At 40.3% G+C, this 26,916-nt stretch overlaps 1 protein-coding gene across 7 annotated transcripts in view; it reads right to left on the reverse strand.

The window, feature by feature from the left end:
* Positions 1-26,916, reverse strand: part of LOC141791360 (glutamate receptor 3-like) — a 94,717-nt gene that overhangs the window by 10,656 nt on the left and 57,145 nt on the right. For 3 of the 7 annotated variants that reach the window (XR_012598320.1, XM_074671749.1, XM_074671753.1), the window contains exons 5-14: positions 23,326-23,379; positions 22,962-23,123; positions 22,353-22,532; positions 21,103-21,207; positions 17,978-18,085; positions 15,880-16,086; positions 13,342-13,715; positions 10,703-10,901; positions 1,214-1,461; positions 373-487 (exon numbers count right to left, since the gene is read on the reverse strand). Coding sequence is in view for 6 of the 7 variants with exons in the window: in XM_074671749.1 (XP_074527850.1) it covers positions 373-487; positions 1,214-1,461; positions 10,703-10,901; positions 13,342-13,715; positions 15,880-16,086; positions 17,978-18,085; positions 21,103-21,207; positions 22,353-22,532; positions 22,962-23,123; positions 23,326-23,379 (1,752 nt within the window). In the remaining variant the exon portion in view is untranslated. The remainder of the gene's footprint in view (positions 1-372; positions 488-1,213; positions 1,462-10,702; positions 10,902-13,341; positions 13,716-15,879; positions 16,087-17,977; positions 18,086-21,102; positions 21,208-22,352; positions 22,533-22,961; positions 23,124-23,325; positions 23,380-26,916) is intronic. The other 4 variants (XM_074671750.1, XM_074671748.1, XM_074671752.1 and 1 more) reach the window with 3 other exon arrangements.

The following is a 26,916-nucleotide window of genomic DNA, read 5'->3' on the forward strand; positions in this document are numbered from 1 at the left end:
CTATGTTTGAAGATACACACCTTTCATTTTGGCCTGTAGTTATAAAAAACAGAGGAAAGGGTTGTTTCTGTCTTTCATAACCACAGACCAAAAAATCAGAAATAACCACCCTGTCTATCAATAACACGTTAAGCTTTTCTTTCCTGATCCACTTCAGTCTTACTCCTACACTTTTCAAGCATCACTGGGCTTTTTCTCCTCCATTAGCCAAGTAAAGGGTTCCCAGTTGATCACATTTGCACAAAAATATAAAACCATATTAATTCCATAAATATTTGAAGGTATTCAGGTCCAAAAAGCTATGTTCAGTAAGGACAGCCTTGCCGATTACTCAGTTCTAGGATACCCGACTTTGGTGACATTGAGGCTGACCTTAGAGTCACCTCCCCCGCTGCCGCACTCTCCCTTGTCGTACCACCATTTGTTTTTCAATTTGTCCAAGAGGCCTTGCTCATTCAGTTTTAACACTGCCAGGTTAACAGCATTTCTTGAAACGATAAAACATAACTTGTAAGAAAATGAACAGGTCCGTGAGAAATCTAATATAGGATATTAGTAAAGAATAGTGATTAATATCAATAGTTCATAAGGGGAGCACGGGAGGAACAAATTGGTAAAGAATTTCACTGGTGTGGAGGGGTAAGAAGCATCTTTACAGCAAAGAAAATGTTATAAATATTAGATAGGTGGCATGGAGGGTTACATTGCTTGTAACTGAAGTGTGCGGGATGGGGATATTCTGTCATTGCTGAACTAGAAATAAGAACATCCAGCATGCAGCTTAACATTCATCACAAGTGACAGAGCAGCATTTTAACTAGCAAAAAAGAGACATATATCAGTGTCGAGTTAGAAGCAATGCAAAAGAGGGCACAAGGAAACAAGGAGGGAGGGAGAGATTGAGGGGGAAAGAGCAAAACAAACAAGGTTGGGAAGGGCGAGAGTGCACATCAACATTCAAATGATTTACTGAAAGTGACTTTTATACCAATAAAAACCTTAAGAGAAAGAAGAAAGTAACAGACACAAACCAGAGACATCGGACACAACAGAAAATGACTGAACGTGTTGATCAGATTGAAATACTGTTCACTTAGTGATGCACTTGGGAAAAAAAAGAAGAGTTAAAGAAAAAGAAAACGGCAAGAGGAGACATCAGGGTAGGTGGAATACTATAACAACATAGTGGATATTGTTATAATATCCCACCCACCCTAATGCAGAGCCTTTCGGAGTGGCCACACCATAACCCTTAGAGTCGAGGTTCCCGCCCACTTTCATGGTGTCACAGGGTTTCCGCTGCTCTATGTATTCGTTCATAGTAGACTCGAGAAGAAAGGCGAACTTTCCCTTCGACTTTCGTACCCGGGCAACCCCATCAGGTGTTGTCTTGGCAAACACTGAGGGCTCAGCTGATTTCATGTATGACCACATTTTCTCATATACTGCTATTTTGGAGCGCTGCATTTGAGGAAAGAGAGAGAAGACAAGAATGGTTAGCTTCCAGAAACTTCAACAAACAACAACACATTCATGATGAGCCTCTGTAGGGCACAGCTTCAACATGCTAGGTAATACTCTTAGCTCCTGTCGTACATGGGATTAAAATGTCATGTCTACTTCTGCTGAGGAGGGAAAGCTCACTTTAAATAGGCCTCTGATTTTTTTTTTTTTTTTTTTTTTTTACAGATTTAGTCTCAAAAACATTTTGAGGCATTTTGACTCTGACATCACTGAATATATTTCTACATTTTTAACAGTTTTTTAATCAAAGTGGATTCACAGTCTCCATGTCAGCACGGCTTCAAAGGTAGTGGGCTTTGTGCCAGCAGCTGAAGTCTGACAATCTGGCAGCTCAGCAGAAGCAAAACGCAGGTCATGTTTGGTATCAATATTAACAGACTGAAGTGACCTCCTCCTGTCGGTTCGAGCTCCGACCAGCAGGTCACAGCAGGAGTCATAACAACAGGGTTCCCTTTTTATCTATACTTTAATCTAATCAATCCCTTTACACATACATGTCATAAAGCTAGGTGATATGGCTGCAGTGAGGTTAGATGATCATAAAATAAGCTGTGAGACCATTACATAAAAACATTCATTCACATTAAACGCTCTTCTCTCTGATCTGTGCAAAGTCGTTCATGCACCTTCAGCAAATCCAGCTGCTTCACTCTGATTTTTAACATGCACAAACAGACATTGGTTAGGGGCTGATCGATATTTATATGCAAATGGGGCTGGTCCAAACAGAGGGGGTTCCCAAACTTTTTTTTGAGCACTGGGGGGTGCCATAAGGTTTTTATTTTGGCTTCAGGGGGGTCATGCAACTTTAATTTGTTAAGTTTTGTATGGTTTTTTGTTTGTTTTCCATTCATATTTTACTCAGAGGTTTTGGTTCATACCCCTATATAAAGTTACCCTGCATGGTCCACAATGGTATTTCCCGATGGACTGTATTTCCCACTTGTGCACACGTCACTTTCATAGTGGCACGTTTATCCTCGCATCACCAGGTTTGAATGAAAACAGTGGCCAATGGACAGCACCCCTGGTTTAATGCAATGGTTTAATCCAGGGTGATTTGATTGGTCGTAAAGTACAGTGTGGGTCGTACCAAAGTATGACAAGATGGCACAAGCTGGTAGAAACAAGTTTGGAGGAGCAGAACAGTATTTTGTTGCTCATATGACATTGCAGCTATTACCGGTATGTCAAATGCTGAATGGCTCTTTAAAAGACCGCTTTGGAATACTACAAGAGGACACAAAATGGATTTTAGCGGCTGCTACGGGTCCATTTGGTTTAAAACACAACACTGGTAGGAGAGAAAAAAACTCACTCCTGACAGTTGATAATGACAGCTTTTATACTCACAGCTGTTTATTTTAAATACCAAAAATATAGCTCCCAGTCTGTCTTTATTTTGCAGTGTCAGAATCAAATAGAAGACGTTTCCAGATTTAGTTTCACAGTAGTTTTGTGAGCTCAATACTGACCCCACCTGGCAGAGTAAGGTTTTATACAGAAACAATGTCGAAGTCAAACACGGTGCTATTTATTGATGGAAATCGTCATCATTATTGCCCTCTTTACTGCTGGTGTGTTGTTTATGGTTGGGGGGGTCCATGCATGTTTCTCCAATCCCTCAGGGGGGGCCTTTGGGGGGGGTTTCTAACTATACCCCGGTCCTATTTAAATAACGATCAGCCCCTTAACCCTTTTTTGTTGTATTCATTTTAAGACTTTATGATTACTTTAAAGCGTTAAATGAAGTAGCTCTGAGATATATTAGAGGTTTTTGACTCCTTCTGTGCTCTCAGATCAGTGGATGTTCTAAGATCCAATCAGAGCCAATCCACAACTTAAGTTTCCTGTAATTAGGAAGTCTTTTCTGCATCTTTAAATCATGGCCAACCTCTCTTTTCTGCTCATCTTTTTTCTCATTTGTCCAACCATACCTGTTTTTATCTGCTTTATTGTTATTTTGCTGCATATTATTGTGAAGTTCTTTATAACTTTGTTAAGAAATGTTTGCTATAAATAACCAGAGCAAGAATCTATTTTTTGACATGATAATTTAAGATTCATAACATTTTATACAAGTTCTGATTTAGTGATTGGTTGGTTTATTAGTGACAAGTTGTATAAAAGTTGAGTCAGTAAGTTGTTTGATGTTGTTGTATTGTAGCTCATGTATAAGAGCTGATTTTCTTTTCAACCTAATCTGTGTTCTTATCTTTTATTTCTGTAGTTTTATTTTATGATTTTTTTCTAAATAATAATGTATTATACTTCAGGTTTTATATATCATTTTACTAACTGTGGTCTGGTGACCTCATAATCACTTACACAAAAAAAAGTTTTGTTTAGGATTCAAACCTTATCAATCCCTTTTTGAAACACAGTTAGAAAGATCAAAGCCATGAGTAATTTAACGCATATGTTTTTATAAATATAATTTCCACCATAATATTGTGTCTTTTTCATTTGTCAGTATGTTGCTCCCCCTTCTCTCTCTGTAACGTCATTTCTGACCTGCTTCCTCTCAGACTGACGGCTTCACCTCTGCGGCTCGCTCAGCTGCCAGCTGGAGCAGCTACAGACACGCAGAGCTCAGTCCTGCTCTGACACTCAGTTTGCTGCTAAAAATGGCTGCACAGAGGTTGATCGTTGGTCACGGAGGAGCTGGAGTACACAGCTGTCGACAATAGAGGGGCTGATGTAAACCGGGCTAATGTGACCTTCTATTGGGACTTTGATTTGCCCTGCAGGGGAAAGTCTGGGTTGAAACTTTCTGGCATGAATAAATTTAATTCATATTTGGTCTTTGAGTTGATGTTTAGTCCCTTTTATCATAAGCTTCCTTCTTATATTGCTGCACTTGCCTACATGTGTTTTCCTTTATGTGTTTCTTCAAATGCTCTCCCTTATTTACTTGTGTCTTGCTAGTCACACCTGTTTGATAATTCATTCTGTGTTAAGTCTCTTTCTATGTCCTAAAACTACCTAAACTCAAAACCATCTTTAAAATAATGCCCTGGTTTTGTTTTGTTTCCTTTTCGTAACAATAAATCTCTCATAATCTGTATCTGGGTTCTCTTTTTATGTGTTAAACCTCTGCAGGGTAATGTCAACATTTTTTTTCAATGTTTTAATGTCAACATCATCATTTTTCCTGCTTATTCTAATCCTTCTTTATTTCTAGTATGTTAAGTTATTTAAGCTTCATCGTATAAAGGAAAAAACTGAATGCATATCTACTTTGCTTCATATTTGTATTCCATGTTTGAGAACAATGCCTGCCTGCATGACCAGTTTGATCTGGTTTGTATGAACTGAAAGTTGAGTCAGTCCCACATCACATCTGGTCAGAGAGGAAAAAAAAAGGCCACTATCAGAGTGAATTGACAAACTATGTCAGTGTCAGTGTGTACGTCAGTGTTGTGTAAATAATTCACCGCGATGTAATGGATTGTGGGCTCAGGCTGGTAAGTGAATCATTCTTGACATATGCACGATTTCAGTTCAGTTGAGTGTTCATGTAAACAATGTTAGCATGACATTAACAGCTGATGACAGCCTGACCACAGTGAGAAAGCAGTGATTCTTTTCGTGGTTACAGAAAGGACACGAGTTCATCTGAAGCGGGTTAGTCAGCCTGGTTTAAAATCTGTGAGGCTGCCAGTGCTCAAAGAGTTAAAGATCTCACCAATGAAACCAAATTAACAGAAACAAATGATCAATAAATTATCTGAATTCATGACTTTAGTAACAACAGTCATCTAATCACTGACATACAAATCCTGTTCTCTAGTCAGTGAGTAATATGGGATTAACTGGCCCTCATCTGTTGTGGAAACAAACTGGTCTAGACTCAGTTCCTTCCAACCACCTCTGTATCCGTCAGCTGATGACTGAAAGGCTGAGAGTGATTCACTTCTGTCCGTGTACATCTTTCATCTTGCAGAAGAGCTGACAGGCTCAACAAAGTGTGTACAGAGGTTCTGTTGTTTTTTTTGTTTACATAAAAATAGTTATATGCACCATGAAGTTTGTAATTAAGACTCATGTAAGATGTGTTAAAGATCAGTGGAAATGAATTAATTGGGTAGCTAAATACTTGCATGGATCGTTTACTGCTGCTTTAATTAAAGTTCAAATCAGCCCCATCACTCAGTAATTAAAGTCAATAGATAAAACTTTTCTATCCCTGTCTTACTTCAGCTTTTTCAAACTTTTGAAGTCATAAACTCTGATTCTTTCAACAACAGTGTAAACAAACTACAGCATGATAATGGTGAGTTGTTTGTCTATGCTGTAGACTGTATAAAAATGGACAGCACAACCACTCTCATCCACTGAAGCCAAAAAAAAAAAAAAAGTTTGTAGTCATGGCCAGGAGATCAGTCTTACTATCATTAAAAGCTAGGGAGCTGCTCTCTAAAATAAACAAAAAAAACTCTTGACTTGAATAGAAAACACATTGGGCTCTTATTTCGTAGACCAGGCGCAAGCCTAGGCGCACCTGCCCTGCGCCGGCCTTCGCCGTGTGCACAGGGCGTGACCAGGGCACTTTGCAAGTTTCCTGCAGTGCCAAGAGAGGCGCAGTCAAAGCGCAGAGGAGCGCAGAGGAGCGCGTCCACGCCTCCCTCCGCGCAAATGGCAGAGAGGGAGGAGAAAAGCAGTGAGTGGGTTTAACACAGCCGAGCTCTGTTTTCACCAATCAAATGAGCGCCTCTCCTCGCCTATAAATGCGCTGTGGCCGAGGCGCAGCGTCTGATTGGTCTGAGTGATCCTCAGCCCCACGGAAACAGTGTGCTGGAAAAAGCGCAAGGGAGCGCAGATGGTCAGAGCCGCTGTCCCTGCAGCAGGAGAATGGACAGCGGGGCAAATCGGAGGACACAAAGCGCGTCACTGTGTGGGCCAGCTCCTGGGACAGATTCAATCTGTTCCTTAGTCATTAATAGGAGTACAAAATTAAGAGACAGTTACACAGCTGGCTTATCCATTCAGAATACTTTTGATCCACCTGCACTCCTGGTTTGTCATCGTGAAATAGCAGAACCTTTGGTGATATACTGTATACTCTCCCAGTGTCTCTGCCTCATCCTCCTTACAATAATGTACTCCATCTTTTTACATCACGTTAAAAATAAAGACTAAAACAGAGAAATATGGGAAATCACAGGTAAATCCTGAGTGACAAACATTTATTTTGTCTCTTTTTCTTCGTCTTTTTTCTCTCCCTCTTTTCTTTGAATTAAATGAAATGAGAGAAGCCAGATATATACTCAGTATCAGATGTTAAGGCTGTTTATTGTTAAATTGTAAGATGTGCATCAAACTTCCAGCTGCTGTCAGGTTAACTTTCCATTATGACAAACGTCTTTAATCTGACATCAGATGCGATGGGAAAATTAATATAGATACAAATGTCTATGCTGGTACAGACAGTTACATTAAATAGTGATTGCTGTGATTGTTTATTGCATTAAAATGTGCCTGACACTCTGGAAACCTGCCTCTGATTCTTTGTTGACATGTGTTACCAAATTACAGCTGCGGAGGGTGCTCTCTCCTTTGCGCTCTCCTTGTGCTCTCTACTTTGCGCCGATGATAGACCAGGTTGGAGCTGGCGAGCTTTCAGCGCACTTTTTTGGCACGAAATTGTCAATGCGCCAACATGAATCTGCTGACACCTCCCCCTGGTGCGCCATCAACTCCCCCTGGTGCGCAGCCACACCCATCTCTGCGCAGACAGTCTACCAAATTGTCAAATTGGCAGTGCATGGTGGTGCGCCGCACGGAATTAGCACTGCGTAGGGTGCGCCAGGCTTGCGCTGCGCCCCCTGCGCTGCGCCACGAAATTAGAGCCCTATGTGTTTGGCTGGACATTTTGATTATTTTATACTTTTGTTATATTCTGTTCTAACTATTTTGTATTAATATATATATATATATATATATATATATATATATATATATATATATATATATATATATATATATATATATATATATATATATATATATATATATATTCACATTTCTATAAGCGACATGTAATTAAAGGAATCTCAACAAATTGTTGAGTAGGGTTTATAACTGCATGGCAGAAAGCCCAATAAGCACTTCACCTTTTCTTCTAATTTTTTAACTAAAGTAGGCTAAACTAAGCTAACCACCTAGTAGGTCTCTCATATACTGACAGTGAAATACAGCATGTTCCTAATAAAGATTTTAAAAGAGGTCTTCAAAAGAAAAAACATGTATGTGATAATCATATATCATGTGCATTGTGGAGGCTGACGGTCTTTAAACATCTCATATTTACAGCTCTTACTCATCTTTAGCTTTGAATCATCACTCTTCAACAGCCCTTGCTCAGAGTGGATCCTCTGCTCTGACATTTCCAGTTTGAGGAATAAAGGCAGAATATTTGTTGCTCAGAATGAAGTCACGGCATGCCTGTCAATTATCTCCTCTAGAGCACCTTTGACTAATCACATCTTGCCAAATGACAGTGAGGATTAGCACACCCTCAGCTGCTTGTGGAGCAGCTTTTAATGTAATGATTCACTAAGAAGCCTCAAAAATTACTTATTTAATGAGGTGTGTGGGAAAAAAATCACGTCAATGGATAATTTCAGGGTTTCTGTACGTGACTGTTAACATTTTGAATATTTATTTTAACAACTTCCAAACATTTTTCTTGACAGCAAAACAAACTTGTGTTCAGGATGCTGACATAATAAACAGAGAAAGCAAAATCAGCAAACAATACAACTCAGGCAAATTTTGGCTCTGATACCAGTACTTAGCCAATAGCGAGTCTCCTGCCAGGAAAAGGGATGAATTATTTTTTAACACCTTCACACCACAAATCCTGTTTAAATTCAATATAATTGTTTCAAACTAGCCTGGCTCAGGGGAATCTTTATAACATATCCAGCCCGGCTCATACAAGCTATGCTAAAGTTAGCAACAGCAACTATAACCTTCCAACAATGAGCGTCAAAAAAACCCTAAAAATTGCAAAAACCAAAACAACTCTCTTTGTGTATTTTTTCTTTTTTATCATTACTAATTTTCTGGCTATAGTTTAATGTGGGTAGCCAAAATGCTGATTGGTAACATTTTACTATCTTGGCTAATGTGTCACTCTTTGCTAGCAGTATGCTGCTGTTTTTGGCTGTGGTCACATATTTAAAACTGTTTTTTTAATTGTATCCATTATATTTCCTCTGTGCATCGTTCTGTATAAGCAGGGATGAATTAAGTTAACCCCTAGGGAGACGGTAAATAATGTAACCATTCACATTAACATTGCTTTAACATTACTTCTTCATGGGTGTAATTTAATGGGCTTTACAGGGTATCTTACATAAGAGTATTGCTGTCTCTTTCAGCTGATAACATGCTGCACTAAATATAATTTCCTCCCTCCAGAAAAGTATCATCTTTTCTGAGGCGCCACATCTTTTATAATGTTTTAAAGCACTGCAGTGCAGGAGCCAGCAAGTTACAGATGACCTCCTCCACACTGATCACGGTGATTGCTCCATTTCAATGCTTTTAGACCTCAGCAGGGCTCGGCACAGCCGACCAAGCTGTTCTGCTTGAATACCTTCATAAACGAGTCAGGTCACAGAAACATTACACTTGCCTGCACTCGGTCACTTCCCCGCAAAATCCTCCCTCTTTGCTATTAACCACACAAACAAGATGGAGAGGCTTTCATCCTAAAGCCAAAAACATGACCGAGAGTTTTTCCTTTTGTTTTATCTGCCTTTTCCTCCTGGGAGATATGTTTTTATTGCCCCAGCAGAAAGCCAGTGCTGAGTGTTAAACGAAGCAAATAACTGAACCCAGCAGACAGAAGCTGTTTTACCCCTGCTGTATCATGACATATGTACACAAGCTGTGTGTAAATCTCAGAAGAGTATGTAAGAGTTGTACGATGTGATTTCACAAGTCCCTGTGGACCGAGGCGGAGTCTGGAGCCAACAAACTGTGCCCAAGTCTTACTGCGTCCAGGGTTTGTATTTATCAAATGTCTCAGACTCGCTCAGGGCGATCACACCAAGAGAGTGACTGGGACTAAAAATAGACGCAGCTCAGAGCCGGACGGTGAATGACATTTCCATTTCCAAGAAATAGGACGTCGTCTTTAGATTTCACTTCTGTGACAGAAGCCCACAAATTGGAAATATAATGACATCCTCTAGTCTTCTTGAAAGTTTGTTTTTCTTTTTTCCTCTGTAGTTTTCAGACACAGTCTGAGCTGCCTGATAATCAGACTGAACGGTCATTTCTGATTCTTTATGAATGTCTGGACAAGTCAAAGATGTAAACAGCAGCTTTTTTTTCATGCAGCATCTGCGGATTACCTGCGCACACCTCAAAAATGATTACCAACAAACTTTGACATTTCTGCACTCCTTCACTGAATGGCTTACATAGACTAACACTGAATTATTACTGTTTTTAAGACAGCTGCCTTCTGTTTTATTCTTGTTTGATTTACGCACTGTAGAGCATTGAAGGAAAATATTTAAACCCTTGCTCTGGCAGCACAGTTTGGCTAATGTAGAAGACAATCTGCATGTAGATAAATAAAGTTCAGTTTGTGACTGGTTGGAGTTATCATTTCTGTTTACAGACAGTGAAACAAACTTTTGGTTTTGATGAAGAGAGGGTGGATCATTTTGTGGATATAGTGGATTAAAGCTGATAACAGGCATGGTCGTAATATTTATTATTATGATTTAGGTTTGTGAGAGTTCACAGCACGAGTGATGTTCTGCTCTGAAAAGTTTATAATGGATATCCATCCCAGTGCAGCAACTTTTAAATCACTTCATAAAACAAATGCTGTTTAGTCTTTTAGCTGTTTAGTCTTTAAGTCCTTAAACTCTTTTTAATAAAATACTGTGAAGCTCTGCTTAAGTTACACTGAATTAATCCAGTGTAGCTGTATTATTAGTACTTTCAAAGTGCCGTATCAGGGAAAAAATATACTCTAGACATTCTTTTATTGATTATTCCTTTGATTTATTACCTGGCAGGTAATAAATCAAAAACCCACAGGAAATCTCCAGAGACTCTTCAGCTCTGTACCTCAGCCAACATTAACTACTGTTAAAGCAAACTTTGATATGCAGCGACAGCATGGACTGCTGCCAGCCGAAACACTCACCCTAAAGAACTCCTTGGTGGAGCCTGAGTCTAACGTCCCATAGGCGATCTCTGTCTGCTTGGCCAGGTCCTCGGCGCTCTCTATGGGAGACACCATCCTCTCCACAGTGAGGAAGGCAGCCAGGTTAGCTGTGTAGGAGGAGATGATGATGAGGGTGAAGAACCACCACACTCCTCCGACGATGCGGCCCGACAGAGACCTGAGAGCAGGAGAGAGCAGACACAGAGACATGAGAGCGGCGTGCTCTGAAACAGAGGGGGACTCCTTAATCTGGAGGATGTAATAAAGAGAAATGTCTAGTTTACCAATTTCCAGATGTAATATAATCTGCATGTCCCTGCGGAGCTGCACACTAACACTTAAATCTACTTAAGTGAAGTATCATTAACTCACTATGACTGTCATTACAGCCGATGAAAAGTTATAATAAACCTCATTAAGTCCGTATAACTGTCTGCATTCATTTTGGAGCTTACTCGAGTGAGGAACCACCTTACATAGACAAAAAGTCTTGGCCAAACTCTGTCTGCAGAATTAAACAAGACCTGATAAAGATTTACCAATTTCTGTTCCACGGTGGAGACTGACAGTTTTTGTATTGTGCAGTATTTATTTTAGCCACACTAAAGAGTTTTAACACTGGTATCTCTTTAAATATCCTTTTCATGGTGCAGTATGTCACGCTCTCTGACACAAACATAGACTGAACAGGACAGACACAGTCAGAAGTAAAAGCACTGTGACACCCTGTCTCTAAACTGAAGTCTGGAAGTGATGAACCATACTGGTCTGTCACACTGATATGTCCATCCTGCTCCCTGCTCCCTGACCAATTCCTCCGTTTCCACATTTGTGTTGAGGCTGTGATTTGAAATCTGTCTCATAGTGCAATGCTGGGCTCAAATTTTTAAAGTGGATGTTTCTCCCTGGTACCATCACAAAGTTTTTCCATCACTCTCATATTCCACTCACTGAGTTGCTCGCAGACAAACTTGTATTTAACATTTCAAACAAGAAGCCATCCTCACTGTATCACTGCAATGCAGATGTACTGGGCATAATATATTGTTTTTCAAATGAATGTATGCTCTCCTTGTGGCTCTTCCAAGCTGTAAACATTTCCTTTGTCCTTCACAGATACACAGATACAATAATAATCTGTGGATACTCTGACCTTATCATCAGAGTTTCAAACAGGCTGTAATTCTAGACAGATTGTGTTGAAGTCTTATCTATAAATGGCTTTTATTCAAGGAAAATATATACAATATTACCACATTAAGGTCACTGAGTTGGTCCAAACACAGCTGAGCCAGAGGCTACAAATTACAGAAGATATGATAACCGTATAGACACTAGAAATTACATCCCTCCCCCCTCCTCCCAGTGACTGCATTGATCCAGAAACTGCTGTAGGGAAATGTTGAACTGTTCTGTGAACTTATAGAATCAGCAGATTTAACTCAAAAACTGCATGTAGGAATAAGTTCCCTCATTTGCTGCTTAATTGATTTTTGTCACTGATATATTACACTGCAGAGGCTGCTCTCTCTGTACTTCTTTGAAGCCAGGATCATCTAGCCGAGTATCTGAGCTCATATTAAACCTGTGACTGTCTGGTGCAGATATCATGCATCTGAGTCTGTTTATAAGAACATGCGTTACTGCCTGTCATTCAGACTATACTATCTACAACTTCACAGACATTAGGAAGGATAAAACAAAATCTGCACATTTCTGACTCCTTTAGGTTTTGTTTTTTTGTCTTACTAACAAATCATGTTTTACGTGTTTTAATTAATATCGTGCATAATTTGATGCACCTCGCTTATCCCTATGCATATTGTGTATCTTGTTTTTAATTCTGACAATTAAAGAAGTCTGTGTGGTTGACTGGAAATAAAAAATAAACCCTGAAAGAAAGTCAAGTCACTATGAAAGTCAAGAAAAGTGGAAAATCATCAGAACATCATTAATCACTTGGATTAATTGGAGTTTATAGAAAATTTGTTCCTTGAATGACATTAAATCTTTCCTTTGCAGCAGCAGTATTTCGTCCAAAGGGCAGGATGAGAGGAAACCTTGATCCTAACTCTTGAAGAAGTGGTCAGGAGCCCCACAACAGTGATGACAGAAGAGACGGATGGATGAATGGATGGTTGAATGGATAAATGTGTGGAGGGAATGACTGTGTTACCATTGTGTGATGAAAACACATAATGCCCTCACGGTGCTGCACAAAATGCATTATATGCACCAAGTTGATGACCGTAAAATGAGACATGCAGCAAAAACACGGTAGCCCTCCAAGAGTCATGAGGAATCAAAGCAGCTGCGAGTGGAATGTAATGACCCCTGTGCATTTTACAGCCCTCAGCATGGTGGATATAAGTTATTTTGTGGATGCAAAGCATCTCTGCCAGCATGCGGCTTGAAAAGAAATGGATGCACGATGAGAGTGAAAAAAGAAAAAGGGAGGGGAATGCAGTAAAGTGCAGCGTGAGGTCAGGTGGACAGCAGCAAAGCTCAAAATAACCTATATGCACCATGGCAAGATGGAGATGAAGCTTGGGACCATAAAATGCAGAGAGATGACGAGGACAACTGAAAGGTGGTGGAGAGTGAACACAACAACCAACCTTGGTGAGATATCGCATCCTTGCTGCATGAAGGCGCCCAAGGAGAACCACAGGCTATTAAATATCCCAAAGTCGTTTGGAGGGTCTGGGGGGCTCTGAGGGTCTTTGACCTCATCGTTCTCGTCCAGATGCCACTCATACGGGCTGAAGCGGCTCACCAGGAAGAGCACCACGCTCACTCCAATATAGGCAAAAACTATACACATCCAAATCTCATAGGCCAGAGGGTCCAGGAAGGAAAACACCCCTGGCTTGGATTTTTGGGGCTTCTTTATCATAATGGAGATTCCAAGGCTCATAAAGGGCTTAGAAAAGTCTATCACCTCTTCCCGAACCAACGTTATCGTTAGCGGAGCCACGGCTATGTCAGCTCTCTGTGGAAACAGGCACAGAGAGACATGCATGAGTAATTCATTAAAATCTACCTTTATGTTTTCTGACGAGTAAAGCATTTTCCATTTTCTTTTATCAAAGATCAATAAGACCAGTAGAAACATTGGATTAAGAAGTTTTAAATTATGCCCATGAGCAGACACAGGCTGCGAGTTGCACATTCTCTACCTTGTTGATAAGCCATAATCAGTTGTTCTTCCACAGAGGTCTCAGTCTCTCCAAATTTCAAACCAGCTAAAAATCTAAAAGAAGGAGTTTCAAGCTTTCAAACTTGTGTATTTTTCAATTATTTTCTGTATACATGGTGTCTGGTGAGGGGGCTGTGAGCTGAGCTGCTACCACTTCCCACAAAAGCAAAGTTATATTACCATTTTCTGTCAATCATTTTCTCATCTTTGGAGGATGAAAGCAGCTCAACAATGCCTTGTAGTAGGAAGTGGGCGTTTCCACAGGCATAAATTCTCACGCAAAATCAGCGACTGCTCACTTGCTATTGTTGCTTTGTCTGCTGTGTGATAGACAATTTGATCCATCCACAGTGAGGGAAAATGTCCCAAAACTGTCAAGATCAACATAGATTACCAACTCCCAGCTCTAATGACTGGAAGTTTTTTTATTCACACAGAATCAAAGAAATAATGACTACATACACACGTCACACTGCCTTATAATCACATATGCATGGGCAGGCTTTCAGAGTCTAAAGTGGATTCCTGGAGTAAACAGATTGGAGAAATGAGGCAGCTTGGAATACACTGAATAGCAGACCTGCACTTAAGCCTGCAGGAGGGAATCTGCCATTTGAAAGTGAGTCACTCAGCATTTGTGTTGGCTAAAGTCTTTGTCTCCATCCAAATCTCTTCCATGAATTAAGCAGGGGGTTGGAAAGACAGAGGTGGAGGAGCTTATGTAAGCAGTCCATGAAATGTGAATCAGCCTGTTAAATTCCCCTACATCAGATCCCCGGCAACGCCTGACAGCCTCATCAATTATCAGCTCATGGTGACAAATGTTAGAGGAGAGGGTGTGACTCAACTTAAAAAAAGGGAACATTGAAACATAAAGTAGTCTTTTATCAGATAAAGATAGCAGAGGCTTAGTGTTTTTATTCTTATCAGACATCGATCTATCTGAATTGCTGCTTGAAAGCTATACAGATTCATTGTTAAGACAGACATAGAGTCCATTTCAGTACAGAGGGGTCATATCTTCCTGTCTGAGCTATTAATACTGGGTGGGCAGTCTATAAAATAGTCATAACAGCAGGGGCTGCAGGTGATCTATTAGAGAGCCTGCACTGACACACTGTCTGCATGCAGATTGTTATTAGTCTCCACTCTGCCTTGTGCAGTTTTTCAACCTTATTCATTTATTCAGCGGCTGAGCACTCATAAAAAATGTATCGACTTGTAGAAGCTCAGTTCAAGACGAAGCCATGAAACGCATGATGAAAACAAGTACTCATGGTTACACACTTTAATTTTCTTTAAAATGTTTATGTTGGAAGTTTATTTTTTGTTTTTGCAGGATGACTTTCACCATTGATTGTTGCATCTTCCTTTGAACAGCGCTCAGAATTATTCAGAGTGCTGTTGAAAATGTAAATCTAAACCAAAAAAGGAAGATGTTTTATCCTGTTTTATATCTCATAAAGTTGCATCATGTGCTTGGTTTGTCACTGAACTGAGCAAGTGTTATGAAATGAGCTTGTTTTTAAAGCTCCTGTGAATACTTTTTACTTTGTTAAAAAACAGACAGAAGTCAATACTGCAGCTTCCAAATGAGCTAAATTAAGCTCAAGGACTTTTTAATCATAGGCCTGAAACTGTTTTTGTGGTGTCAAACAGAGTGATGAACAGCAAGCTGCTGAAACCCCCTTTTTACAAGTTTCACAGCAAGTGCTCTTGATGAGTGATAAATCTGACGTTTCAAAGACAACAGGAGAAGAGATATGTGTTAAAGAACATAAATTACACATGTACAGGACAAAATCAACATTAAAGCTATTGGTGCCAAAATCTGACTCAAACTAAAAGTTCTCCACAGGAGTTTTAAAAAAAGTAGATATATTATTCAAAATTCATCACATGTAACAGATCTGAGGCTTAAAATGCTTGAAAAAAAAAAACATTGTTAGCTACTCACCCCATAAACCAGTTCACCCACCATCCCGTTCCACGTCTTGGTCTCAGGGTCTCTGGCTCCATACTTTCCATCAGGAACTACTGATAGCTTATATTTTATCCCCACGTGTTTTGCAATTTCAGAAGCTAAATCGACACAGTAGCCCTCATATCTGTCATTCCCGTCCATCTGCATATAGTTTTTCTTGTACATCACATACGGAGCTTCCTGTTAATTAGACAGAGTTTTGAGATCATGGCAGAATAATCACACAAACAAAGTGGCAAGGCCTCAAGGGTCAAGCAAGGCCTTGATCCGGTACAGGTTCATGCACACACACGCGCACACACCCACACCCACACACGCACACACACACTAACACACACATGCTGGGGAATGACAAATGCACAAATGTAGGGGACATTTAAAGATAGACAGAGCGGAAGTTAGAAGGATCTATGTAGCGCTAGTTAAAGACATGTTATCAGGGGACTAAAGAAGCGGGCCGCTGCAGCAGTAAAGAGGACAAAAGGGCCGGCTGAGGAGAAAAGCATCTAGCACACTTAAAAAAAGGAGGCAAAGCAGGATGTAAGGACTCCTTCATGCTAACCTCATTCACCGTTTAAATAGGTGGAAATAAGCAATAAGCAGGGGGTTGCATATGCTTTGCATCAGCGCGGCACAAGGAGCAGGAGAAGTTGAATGGAGCACTCTTTTCCAGTTCATAAAGTAAACATCAGTGAGTGCAGAGATATAAGAATCACCATCAGATTTATCATAATACCAACAACATCTGATCCACCTTAGAAGAGTAGCTGAAATATATACTAAATAACTATACTAGACAATTATTCCTCTCTAACTTCTATCATGACAATAAAATAATCCAGTAGTCTGTATACCTTTATTTGCCTTTGATTTGTGTACTTCCTCCAAATTACTTTGCATGTTTGCCATCAAACTGCCTTCAGATGACCTAATGCCACCTTGAGGACAAAACTGATTTACTCATTTAAATGGCATAAACATGAAATTTCAAAGGTTGAGTCACAACAGAAGTCATGAACTCATGAGACTCATGCGTGATGCTTTTAGTGGTTTGACTCGTTTATCATTTGATCTAATATCTCTCCACCTCTTCTTTCATTCTTCTTCATGTGTGATGTTACAAAACAAACAAAAATGAAAGAGTCACACTCCTGTAATAACAGGGAGACCTTTCATTAGGTATGAATATTTGCTCAAAAGTCATGGAAATGCAAGAAAAGCAACATAAAGTTAATGATATGACTGTGATGTGTCTAAGATAAAAGCCGTCTCTTTTAAATCAAAGGCATGCCTGGCAGTGAGAAAATATGTGATGGCTCTGCTCTTCTGATTTTTCCTTCCTGCCTGCTCATGAAGATAATGAGTTTTTCGACACTGAAATGAAAATGTATGACTACCACATTCTGAATTTGCCTAAGATGAAAACATAATAGGCAAAGTCAGAAGGAAGGAGAGGCCATGGCTTTAAATGTAAGATAAGGCGTACCTTATCTTACATTTAAAAATGGCTGATGGTGATTAACCTGGGGTTGACTAGTCTAACTAGCGCTGTAGCTAACCTTAATCCTGACACACTCAGTGCACTGGTGTAGGAGACTACATTTCAGTGCCACAAGTTAAAGACACATTCAACAAAGGGTTAAACACCCAAAGGTTTGCAGCCTTTGGTTGTTTACACCCTCCTTACTCTACAGATCATTTCATGTCTGCACTAAGACGCAGCATCACTGACAGTTTACTTAATGAGAGGGAAACATGTTTACTTACGTATGCACTGAATGTGAATACGATGGAGCCTACCGCTAACGTTATCATTACCAAAGCCGTTATTGTGATGTCACTACTACAACAGCCCACTGTAATATAAAAAAACCAAAATGCTTTGGCACCCACACGGATACAGTTGAAACACTCTTTGTGAATCGACTGTTTCAACATGTAGTGAGTGGATGGAAAGCAACGCAAAACAAAATAATTCTACCCTCCCAGGACAGATTGCAACAATGGACACCTTGACCTTGAGTGGCAGAAATCTTGAGGTGAAACACTTAAAACCTGCTTGAGAGTGTACCATAATAGTAGTGACCACAATTGTTCGGTTTTCCACAGAAGAGGACTCGTTGGTGACCTGCTGATCCATAATATAAACAAACTTTTCGTACTCATTCCAGTAGCCGATCTGAAAACAACACAAAGGACTCACAGTTATTACAAAAAGCAGCAGAAAGACATTTTTTTTTTTACAGATAGAGCCTCCAAGTATGTGTAAGTTGGTCGGCTCTATCTGCGCAGCAGGAGACAGCATTGGTTAAGCCTGATGTGGATCTAATAAAAGTAGTGGTGCTGTAGTGGTGCTTCTTACTTCACCTGGGCCACACTTCAGCAGAGTAGGCGTGAGCTATTCCTGGCTCTGCAAATGTTCTCTTACATAATAAGGAAGCAGCACCAAAAGTGCACTCGAAGACTGATAAAATTAAAACCAGCAAGACCAATAATAGTCTGAATGTGCCTTACTGTTGTACCGTTCTATTAATACTAACTAGATGTGTCCAAAACAGTTAAATCGAACACAAAAAAACAAACACTGGCCCATGTTTACTCAACCTAATATGACTGCACTAGTTTCTTTTTGTTTATCTGTTTATTTCTTCAGATTTATTGAGCCAGGAAGTTACCATCTCCCTTATCTGAACGACAATACTCACTCTGTGTCACAGCGCTTGTTTGTACGCACAGGGTTTCTGTCGCTAATGTTGACTCATGAGCAGATCTATGTGAACAGTAGGGGGCATGATCCTTTGGAGCTTATCTTTTGAGGGGACTGTCATAGTTCAGGGTCATGAAGCTAGCCAGGCCAAAGATAAGTGGCTGTATATGAACGCCAGAGTGTGTGTGGAGTGTGTTGTGCTTTTCTCTATTTGCACTTACAGAAACAACTTCACAGCAAAGCAACGAGGGACCCTGTGGTTCCAGTAAGACCCCTGTTTCTGAAGATGCATCAATGTTCAAGTGCGCTAGAAATTAGAAAAGTTAGCTCACCTTCCTTTAAAGGTCCCATATTATGCAAAAATGACTTAATTAAGTCTTTTAGTGACATTTGTGGGTCTTTGGCTTTCCTCCCAGCCCACAAAGTGTGATATTTAATGACAGAACCTGTATTTAGTAGTGCTTGTGAATGTAAAATCCTGACCTAAAACGAGCTGTTTGGATTTTGGGGGATTTGCCAACGTCAGTGATTCCCTTTTTTGACCAATCAGGAGCAAGTCTGACCTGATTGGTCCACCGGAGTGGATACCCCCGAACCCCCTCCCCGCCCACTCCCCGCTGCTGGAGAGATTTAGTTGTAGAGCCATCACTGCTCTGTTTTAGGCTGTAAACAGCCACATAGTTCCATGCTCAAGCTTCCCATCTCCGAAGAAGACAAGACTAAGTAGCTAGAGTTCATTTATCAAGGAAATGTGCCAGCTACACTCAGTAAAACTGTGCATGTGTGTGCTGGTCACTTCACGGCCGACTGCTTTTCCAACTTTGGACAGTACAACAGAGGGCTAGTGAATAGACTGGTCCTGAATCCAGGCGCATTACCAACCATCCACAAACAAACCTGGGACCCTGGAAATGTGAGTATTTTAAATGCTGTGTGCTGTGGAGCAGATGTAAGAGCTTTTCCTCAGTGCCCCCCCTGTCTCTGTGTTAGCTTCAGGATGCTAACTTTAGCTGCGGTTAGCCTGTTGTTTTAGCCTGTAATGTTACGGTAAACGAGCTTCACTGTTTTCTAAACATTGTGCACTCGGAGCTTGTGGCGCTGCTCTTAGTGACGCAGAAGAGCAGGGCTGTATCAGCGGTGGCTCATTTACATATGAAGGTCACGCCCACTAAATCAGAGCGTTCTGAACAGAGGGGCTATGAGAGCCTGGAAACAATGCTGCTGTGCTTGAGTTATTGGCTTTTTGGATCAAAACATGTTACTACCAATTCATGAAGACATCAATGATCCACATTAAACTGCAGAAAAGGAGCATAATATAGGACCTTTAAAAAATATTTTCTTTTTTGTTCTTTTTAATTTAACCCTCATGGCCTCCTGATTTATTAAACTGGAACACGGAAGAGGAGGCCATTTAGCCTTCGAGTGTCTGAGGAGACTGATCGATGCTGTGTTTGTTTGAAGACTTGCTCTAATAAACAAGCTAATACAGAGAGGGACAGTGTGGAGTTAGCGTTAGTGGGAAAGCGGACTCTTTCCGGATCCAAGCAAACAGACATTGACAGGTGCTGCAGCTGTCAGGCTAACTCAGTAAATGGCTTTTTCTGAGCCACTGCACCTCTCCCTCTTTTGATCCCTCTGAGATCACTAGCTTAATGAAGAAAAACATGTGAGATGTGTGAACATACAACATAACATGAACAGGCTATTGCTGGAAACTAATGCTGCAGCCACCACGTCTGTCTGTGTGTGAGACTGGTTAAATGTCTCTTTAATGGTTTCATGACTAAATTTTTAAATTATATTCTTTCAGGGTCTTTTTTCTCAAAAGACGCCAAGTGGATCCAATTTGTGGAGCAAGTCTCTCTGCTCTGCTCTAGCATCCTAATTCACTGTGGTGAGCCTCAATGCAAAAAAAAAAAGGCTGGTGCAAATTAGAACCACTGTTGTTATCAGAGCTGTGAACCCACTCATGAGTAGCTCACTATGGGGAGATGAAAAAGAGAGCTTCACTGTGTTGAAGATGTCAGGAGCTCCATGGAGGAAAAAACTGAAATCTTAAAAAGTGAAATTTAAGTAAAACATTACATATGCAGAAAATAAAAGCAGCATTCCGTCTTATAAAGCAAGCTCAAATATTTTTAAGATCCCAGTATAGTACCAAGGTTTCACTATTGAAATACATAACCGCTGTTCAAAACTTTGTTGATTTAGCATCCAGGGCTGGACTAACTCTTGTGGTTGATTCCCAAATTAGCGCTGGATTTGCAAAACTTTTCAATTTCAAGTTTGTGTAAGAAATAAAATTGAAATAAAACTGCTGTTGTACTGCAGACATAAAGAGGAATCATAATCCATTTCACAGACCATCTTTGCTCTTATGGATTTGCAAAATACTGCGATAATATGTTTATCATATGCTAATCCTGTTTAGAGTGTTTAACCACACATTAATTCAATTATGATAGATGTTTCTGAGCTCCACTTACCCTCCTCGGACCTCCAGACTTCATCTCATACACATCGATTGTGTAATTAGATCGTCGACCGAACGTGTCAAACTGGATGTTTCCTGTCATACCTTGTACTGCAACCTGCCAGGGACAATGAGAGGATGATAATATCTGTGCTAACAGGAGGTGAGAACACTACAAAACCATCATATTATGATAACTCTTAAGTCTCACATCATCCCTCATCTTGCCTGATAAATACAGCTTTACAACCACAACATGTATTCAAAGTCCAAGTGTGCTCGGATGAATCTGGAGAATATCTGTAAAATTGTGCAGAAAATTGGCGATGGTGACAGAATTCATAGCCAGTGAATATAATCTAATACATGACTCTGCTGATTGTCATGATAAAGAGATTTATAAACTGGAATAAGTGGGTTAAAAAACAATCTTGGTATTAATGAACAGTCTTCGGATTATGTTTTACTTAGTTATATTTTGGGCTTTTACAGCTTTATTCAGAGAGGATAGGACAGCGGATAGAGCAGGAAACCTGAGAAGGAGTCAGGAATGACATGCAGGAAAGGGCAGCAGAGCAGAAGTGAACCAACATGGGGACTAAAAGTCTCCTCACGTGGAGCACTTGACCTGACCACCAGACCAAACCAGCATTGCAAAGATGATGAATTTCTAATCTGGGGGGAATATATTTCTCAGATGAATCAGTAAAATGTTGAAAATCCATGGAGGATGATAAGTGCCACTAAGAAAATACTATTTTTAAAGGTAGGGCCAAATTTAAAGACAGAGTTATGACTTCTTTTCAGAATATTCAGATTTGGATTTTAAAAAGTCTTTCAGAATTGCAAACATGTCAAAATTCAATTCATTCATTTCTTAGATTCATTTTTTCAGAATTTCTTTATTTTCTTAGATTTTTCTTCTTGAGTGTCTCAATCTATTTTTACAAGCCAAACGTCCTCCCTAAAGGAATGTCAGTGGCCCTTATCCTCTTTTGTACAACTCAGGTGTTCAACAAAAGATAAACAACATATTCAACCTGAAAAAATACATGAATGGCAATGTTTTAAAATAATCTGAATCTGACAGGTTTGTCTTCTAAAAAGAAATCCTTTTAAGATTTCATAACAAATCTTAAAATCGGTAAGCCAGAGAAGACCATGCACAAAGTCTTTCATTTTCATCGAGGTTACTGAAGTTTCATGCAAGATAAGGTAAAGACAAGCAGAACAAAAGAAGGGTAAGAGAGGGGGTTGACGCACTTTTTTTCCTACCATTTTGAGGGCTCTCTCAATGTCGATGCCCTGGCTCCAGGGCACAGCGGGGTTGGCGAGGCAGTCACCAGCACTCCCCCTGCGAGACACATCCACCCGCTGTCGCCGAAGATACCGAAAGGCCTCTGCGATCACGAGGATGGCATCATGGGTCAGCGCTGATGTGTACTGTGGAAAAAAGGCGACAGGAAACCTCCAGTGACGCACCACTGACATCACGCAAACCCACAATGCACTGCTGCGAGAGCAAGGTTATTATGTCTGCAGCAGTATATATGGAGAGCAATGCTAATGATTAAAAATGTAATAAAATAAAAGCAGGATATTTCTGCAACAGTGTACAGAGAGTGTTCTGCTGCTTTGACACAAAATCAGAAAAAAATCTTCGCACGATGATTGACACAGAAATGAAAGCTTTGCTATTCAAGGACGAGCCAGAAGAAGATTATTCAAGCACTGAAGAGATTCAGGTTGACATATTTCTTGGTGATTTCAGCAGTCTTACCACCTTGACACCTAAAAAGGTGAGGCAAAAAGAGTGTTTGAAAAATGCCAAATCAAATGTTACTGCAGCTTCACCAGCTTCGCCTCTCTGACCTTCAGTGGAGTGTTTTTGGCTTCTGGAAATTCTCTTTCATCCAGGCGCTCCCAGCGCTGAAGGAACTGCTGGACGATGGGGCTGTCTGGGTTGATGATCTGAAAGCCGGTGATGTTGGCTCCACCAGAAAACACTCGGTCTAGGCTCATGTTGGAGAAACCCTGAGGGGGGAGAAAGAGCACACAGCAATCATGAGTAACTAGCCTGCTTTCCTCTTTATCGCAGCAGTCGATTACTACTCCATCAGTACACATTGAGAAGTCTGACTATTCTACTGGGTGTTGCGTTCCTCTGCACTGCATTGCATCACATGGTGTAGACTCTGGATGTTGTGCTGGGGTGTCTCATGCTGTGAGCTCTCACCAGGTTGGCGAGGATGTAGTGGTATCCTCTGGTGTTCTTTCCCGAGGTCACCACCTACAAGACGCAGGAGGAAATGCGTGGTGAGTCACACTCTCAACTCATAACACCGAGGACATTTAGAAATGACAAAGACCTTCCATTTCATCACAGAGAGTGCTCGGTGAAGAAAGACGGAAAGAAGGAGGGGCGCTTTGGATTGACATTTGCAAGGGCAAGAGGGGGCGTGTGAGCACATTTGTACTTTTTTGTGTGTGTTTGTATAAGTCAGAGAGACGGAGAGGGAGAGACTGTGAAGACAGCGCTTGTTCCTTTTCATTTACTTCAACATGTTAAATAAGGTCATGGCTCCGGCAAACCTCTCCCTCTCACTCTTTCTCTTCTAGTCTCAGTCTCAGCCACAAGCTCGTCTTAATTAAACCTAAAAATTCTTCTTCACCTGTCAGATTGAGCAGATACATCAAAATGTAATTCCTTTAAACTTCTCCCCTACACCACCCAAACCTCCTCCCTCCTTTTCCCACTCGTTTTCTCTTTCACTTTCTCCCTCCCTCCGTTCTGAATCTCCACTGCAGAGTATGAAGCTTCAAAAAGATACTGAGGGGGCGGATAGCTTTTTCTCTTTTTTTTCCTGTCTTTTCACTTTCTGCACTCCTACACAGTGTTGATAAGTATACTCAGGCACTGCAATCATCTAAATGTTAAATGTCCAGAGTGAAAGTGATATCATGTTGGAGGGATTTTGTGGAGGATGTGAATGTAGAGGAATATTTTACACCTAAACACGGATATGCATCATTCCAAGTATTATTTGCATATGCTTTTTTTCTCTTTTATTTCATAATCGTCCAGTTTCTATCTCCATGCTGTGATCTAATCCACACCTGTGCACATTAATACCCTCTCCATACTCCAGCTATCTGCTTAATTGTCTCTCGAGAGGGATCGTCCTTGATGCCTCCAGGTTGACCCTCAGACTGGTTAATACACTCTGAGAAGTCCTGACAATAAATCCAATTACCTCTCCTGGAAATGCAAAAATGATTCTATTGTGTTTGACATTTCTTACCCTTCACTCTGACTCCCTGCACAACACCTCCTGCATTTTTCCTCCTAAGCAAAAAAATTAATAAAATCCCAGGAGATTTTGTGCATATTGTCTCCCATATTATCAGTAAAAAGCTTCGCCTGCTTCACATCCATCAGAGAGGTAGCTGCGGTGACCCAAGTGTAAAAAACCGAGCTGGAACTTAATGAAGCTGCAGCGCCGGGAGAGACTGGCTGCATCTCTGGGTTTGTCATCAACCCACTCCAGCAGGAAGCACAAGACTTCACACTCTTATATCAGCATCCAAAAGTGACACATCAACTGCTGTTTGAGACTGAAACCTCATTTAGCTGTGAGAAAATAATCAGCTGTAAACATTTACTGTAGCTCTGCGGCACACACAAACAAATAATGTTGCAGTGTTTCTTCTGCTGTTGGCTGTCAGCAGCGGTGGAAAAGTTTTATTGAATTACTTCTTTAAAAGAAGTTTTTAAAAAAATGAATGCTTCTTTTTTATTAAACCACAGCTTAGTGTTTCATTTGGCGAGTTTTTGCTGCCGTGACTGAAACATTCCAAACATTTTATCCCTAAAATGTGAGGCTTAATATATAAAGCTGTGATGTAAAGCAAACACTGTTCAGCATCCAAATGCCTCACAGCCATTCACTGTTTATTTTATTTACTTTCATGCACATTTCACAGAGAGACTTACCACTCGGCTTTTGTGTCAGATAGTTCCTTTCAAGACAACCTGAAAGTGTTTTGACTTCCATGAAAAGAAAGAAAATCCCCTGGCAGCTGCATTGGTAGTCATCGAGTTGGCAGCGAGCACAGAAGCTGACAACTCTTCAAAAGTTTAGAAATCTGGCTGGATATTCAACACGGAGATGATTCTGAGAGGTGGCTGCTGTTTGAGGTTTTTGTCTTTAAACCATCAATTGGTAAACAAACAAAAAACTATAAACTGTACAAACTGTAGCAGCGTAGCAGCAATGAATGAATCTAACAGATTAATTACATTTTTTTTCTCTTAAAGCATGGTTTACTTTGCAGGCATGGTTAAAACTGTGATAGAAAGTTTTGACAGTTTCCAATTTCTCATTCCTGTCAGTGCAAGTTTATAGATTACGTGAGCAACATTATATCACATTGTTTTCAAAATCCAAATCAAATTTCAGTTGTGAGTCATATTTACTTGTGATTTGACTAAATATTAAGCTGCATCCAATAACAAACAAGCTGTCACTCCTTTATACAGCTTGTCCTATGAACTCCCTGGTCAGCTCGGTTGCATTATTACCAATAAATGTCCAGTTTAACTATTTAAAGTAAACAGATAAGGTAATAAGAATAAATTAATACAAGTTGTAAAATAACAGTGACAAGTACTTTGCGGAAGATGCAGTTGGATGGGTTTTAGCATCAAATCTTGGGGTGAATTTATAGTCTAGATGGAAAAAAGGACCACTACACCTTTGCTTGTTATGCAATGTAACACAATGTGCCAGTTATGATTTTATCACTGAAATCAATCAATGATTCTATATATTTAATTCATGTGGAGCCATTGTTTCATAAGTTAACTTCATGCACTTCACAAAGATCAGGTTCAGATTATACTCTTTGTTATATTAATTAGAAACCAAATATAAATCCATCACAACCAGATGTTTGGCAACAATTGAAAAGGAAAAACCTCCTCGACGGTAGACGAGCTGACTTTATGATAACACTGGCGATGGATGAAAAAATATAGCCGAAATGAGCGATTTTGCAGAGATTATGTCCCGCGCTGAAGCTCCCTTGCCGTGGCCCACCCTAAGCGCGGCTAAAATCGGTTGGATCTAAATAACTTCTGAAGGACTCCAAGCTGCACGATGTTTGTCTGAGTGAGTATATGAGCATGCACACACCTATAAATAGGGTCCAGGTGTCAAAAAACCAGAGTTGCCCTTTGACTTTAACAGAAATTATCAGTAACTAAATGGTTTAGTAGAAAAAGGAAGTAAACTCAAGTGTTGTAGATAAAGCTGAAAGTCAGACTTTAAAAGCAGAATTCATACAAAAAACTTTTTTCTTAAACATGGCTTCTGTTATTATAGTTGTTTTAATCCTTCAGATTAATTTAAGTGCTTCAACTATGTTCCAATCAGTTTTTAATGCCTCAGAAAAAGGATCTAATTGTATGATTGACTTGTCAACAAATGCAGCCCCAGCACAGATCAGCAGAGGAAAAGCGGGATGGCAAGAGGAGACATAACTAGCACTGACTTTTATACAAGACCATCACCGGAAGCTTTTTTGTTGTAGACTGTGGCAACACGAGGGATCTCTGCTCTGCTGCCATGCAGCTGAATGAGTGTTTTAGGTAGCTGCAAGGGTAAATATCAATACGAGCAGATTTCCTCTGCGTTATCTTCCCTTTCCTCTAGTCTTCACAGGCTCTGGCCAAGCGGCAACCCCCGGTCTAAAAATATGAAGCCTATGCGGACGTGCTAAAAACAGCAGTTCTTTGAGATTCAGCTTGAGGCTGGCTGCAGAAACA

Source organism: Halichoeres trimaculatus, unplaced genomic scaffold (genome assembly GCF_033239565.1).
Source record: "Halichoeres trimaculatus isolate MK-OKI-2021-1 unplaced genomic scaffold, fHalTri1.1 fHalTri1_scaffold_6, whole genome shotgun sequence".
Classification (NCBI taxonomy): domain Eukaryota; kingdom Metazoa; phylum Chordata; class Actinopteri; order Labriformes; family Labridae; genus Halichoeres; species Halichoeres trimaculatus.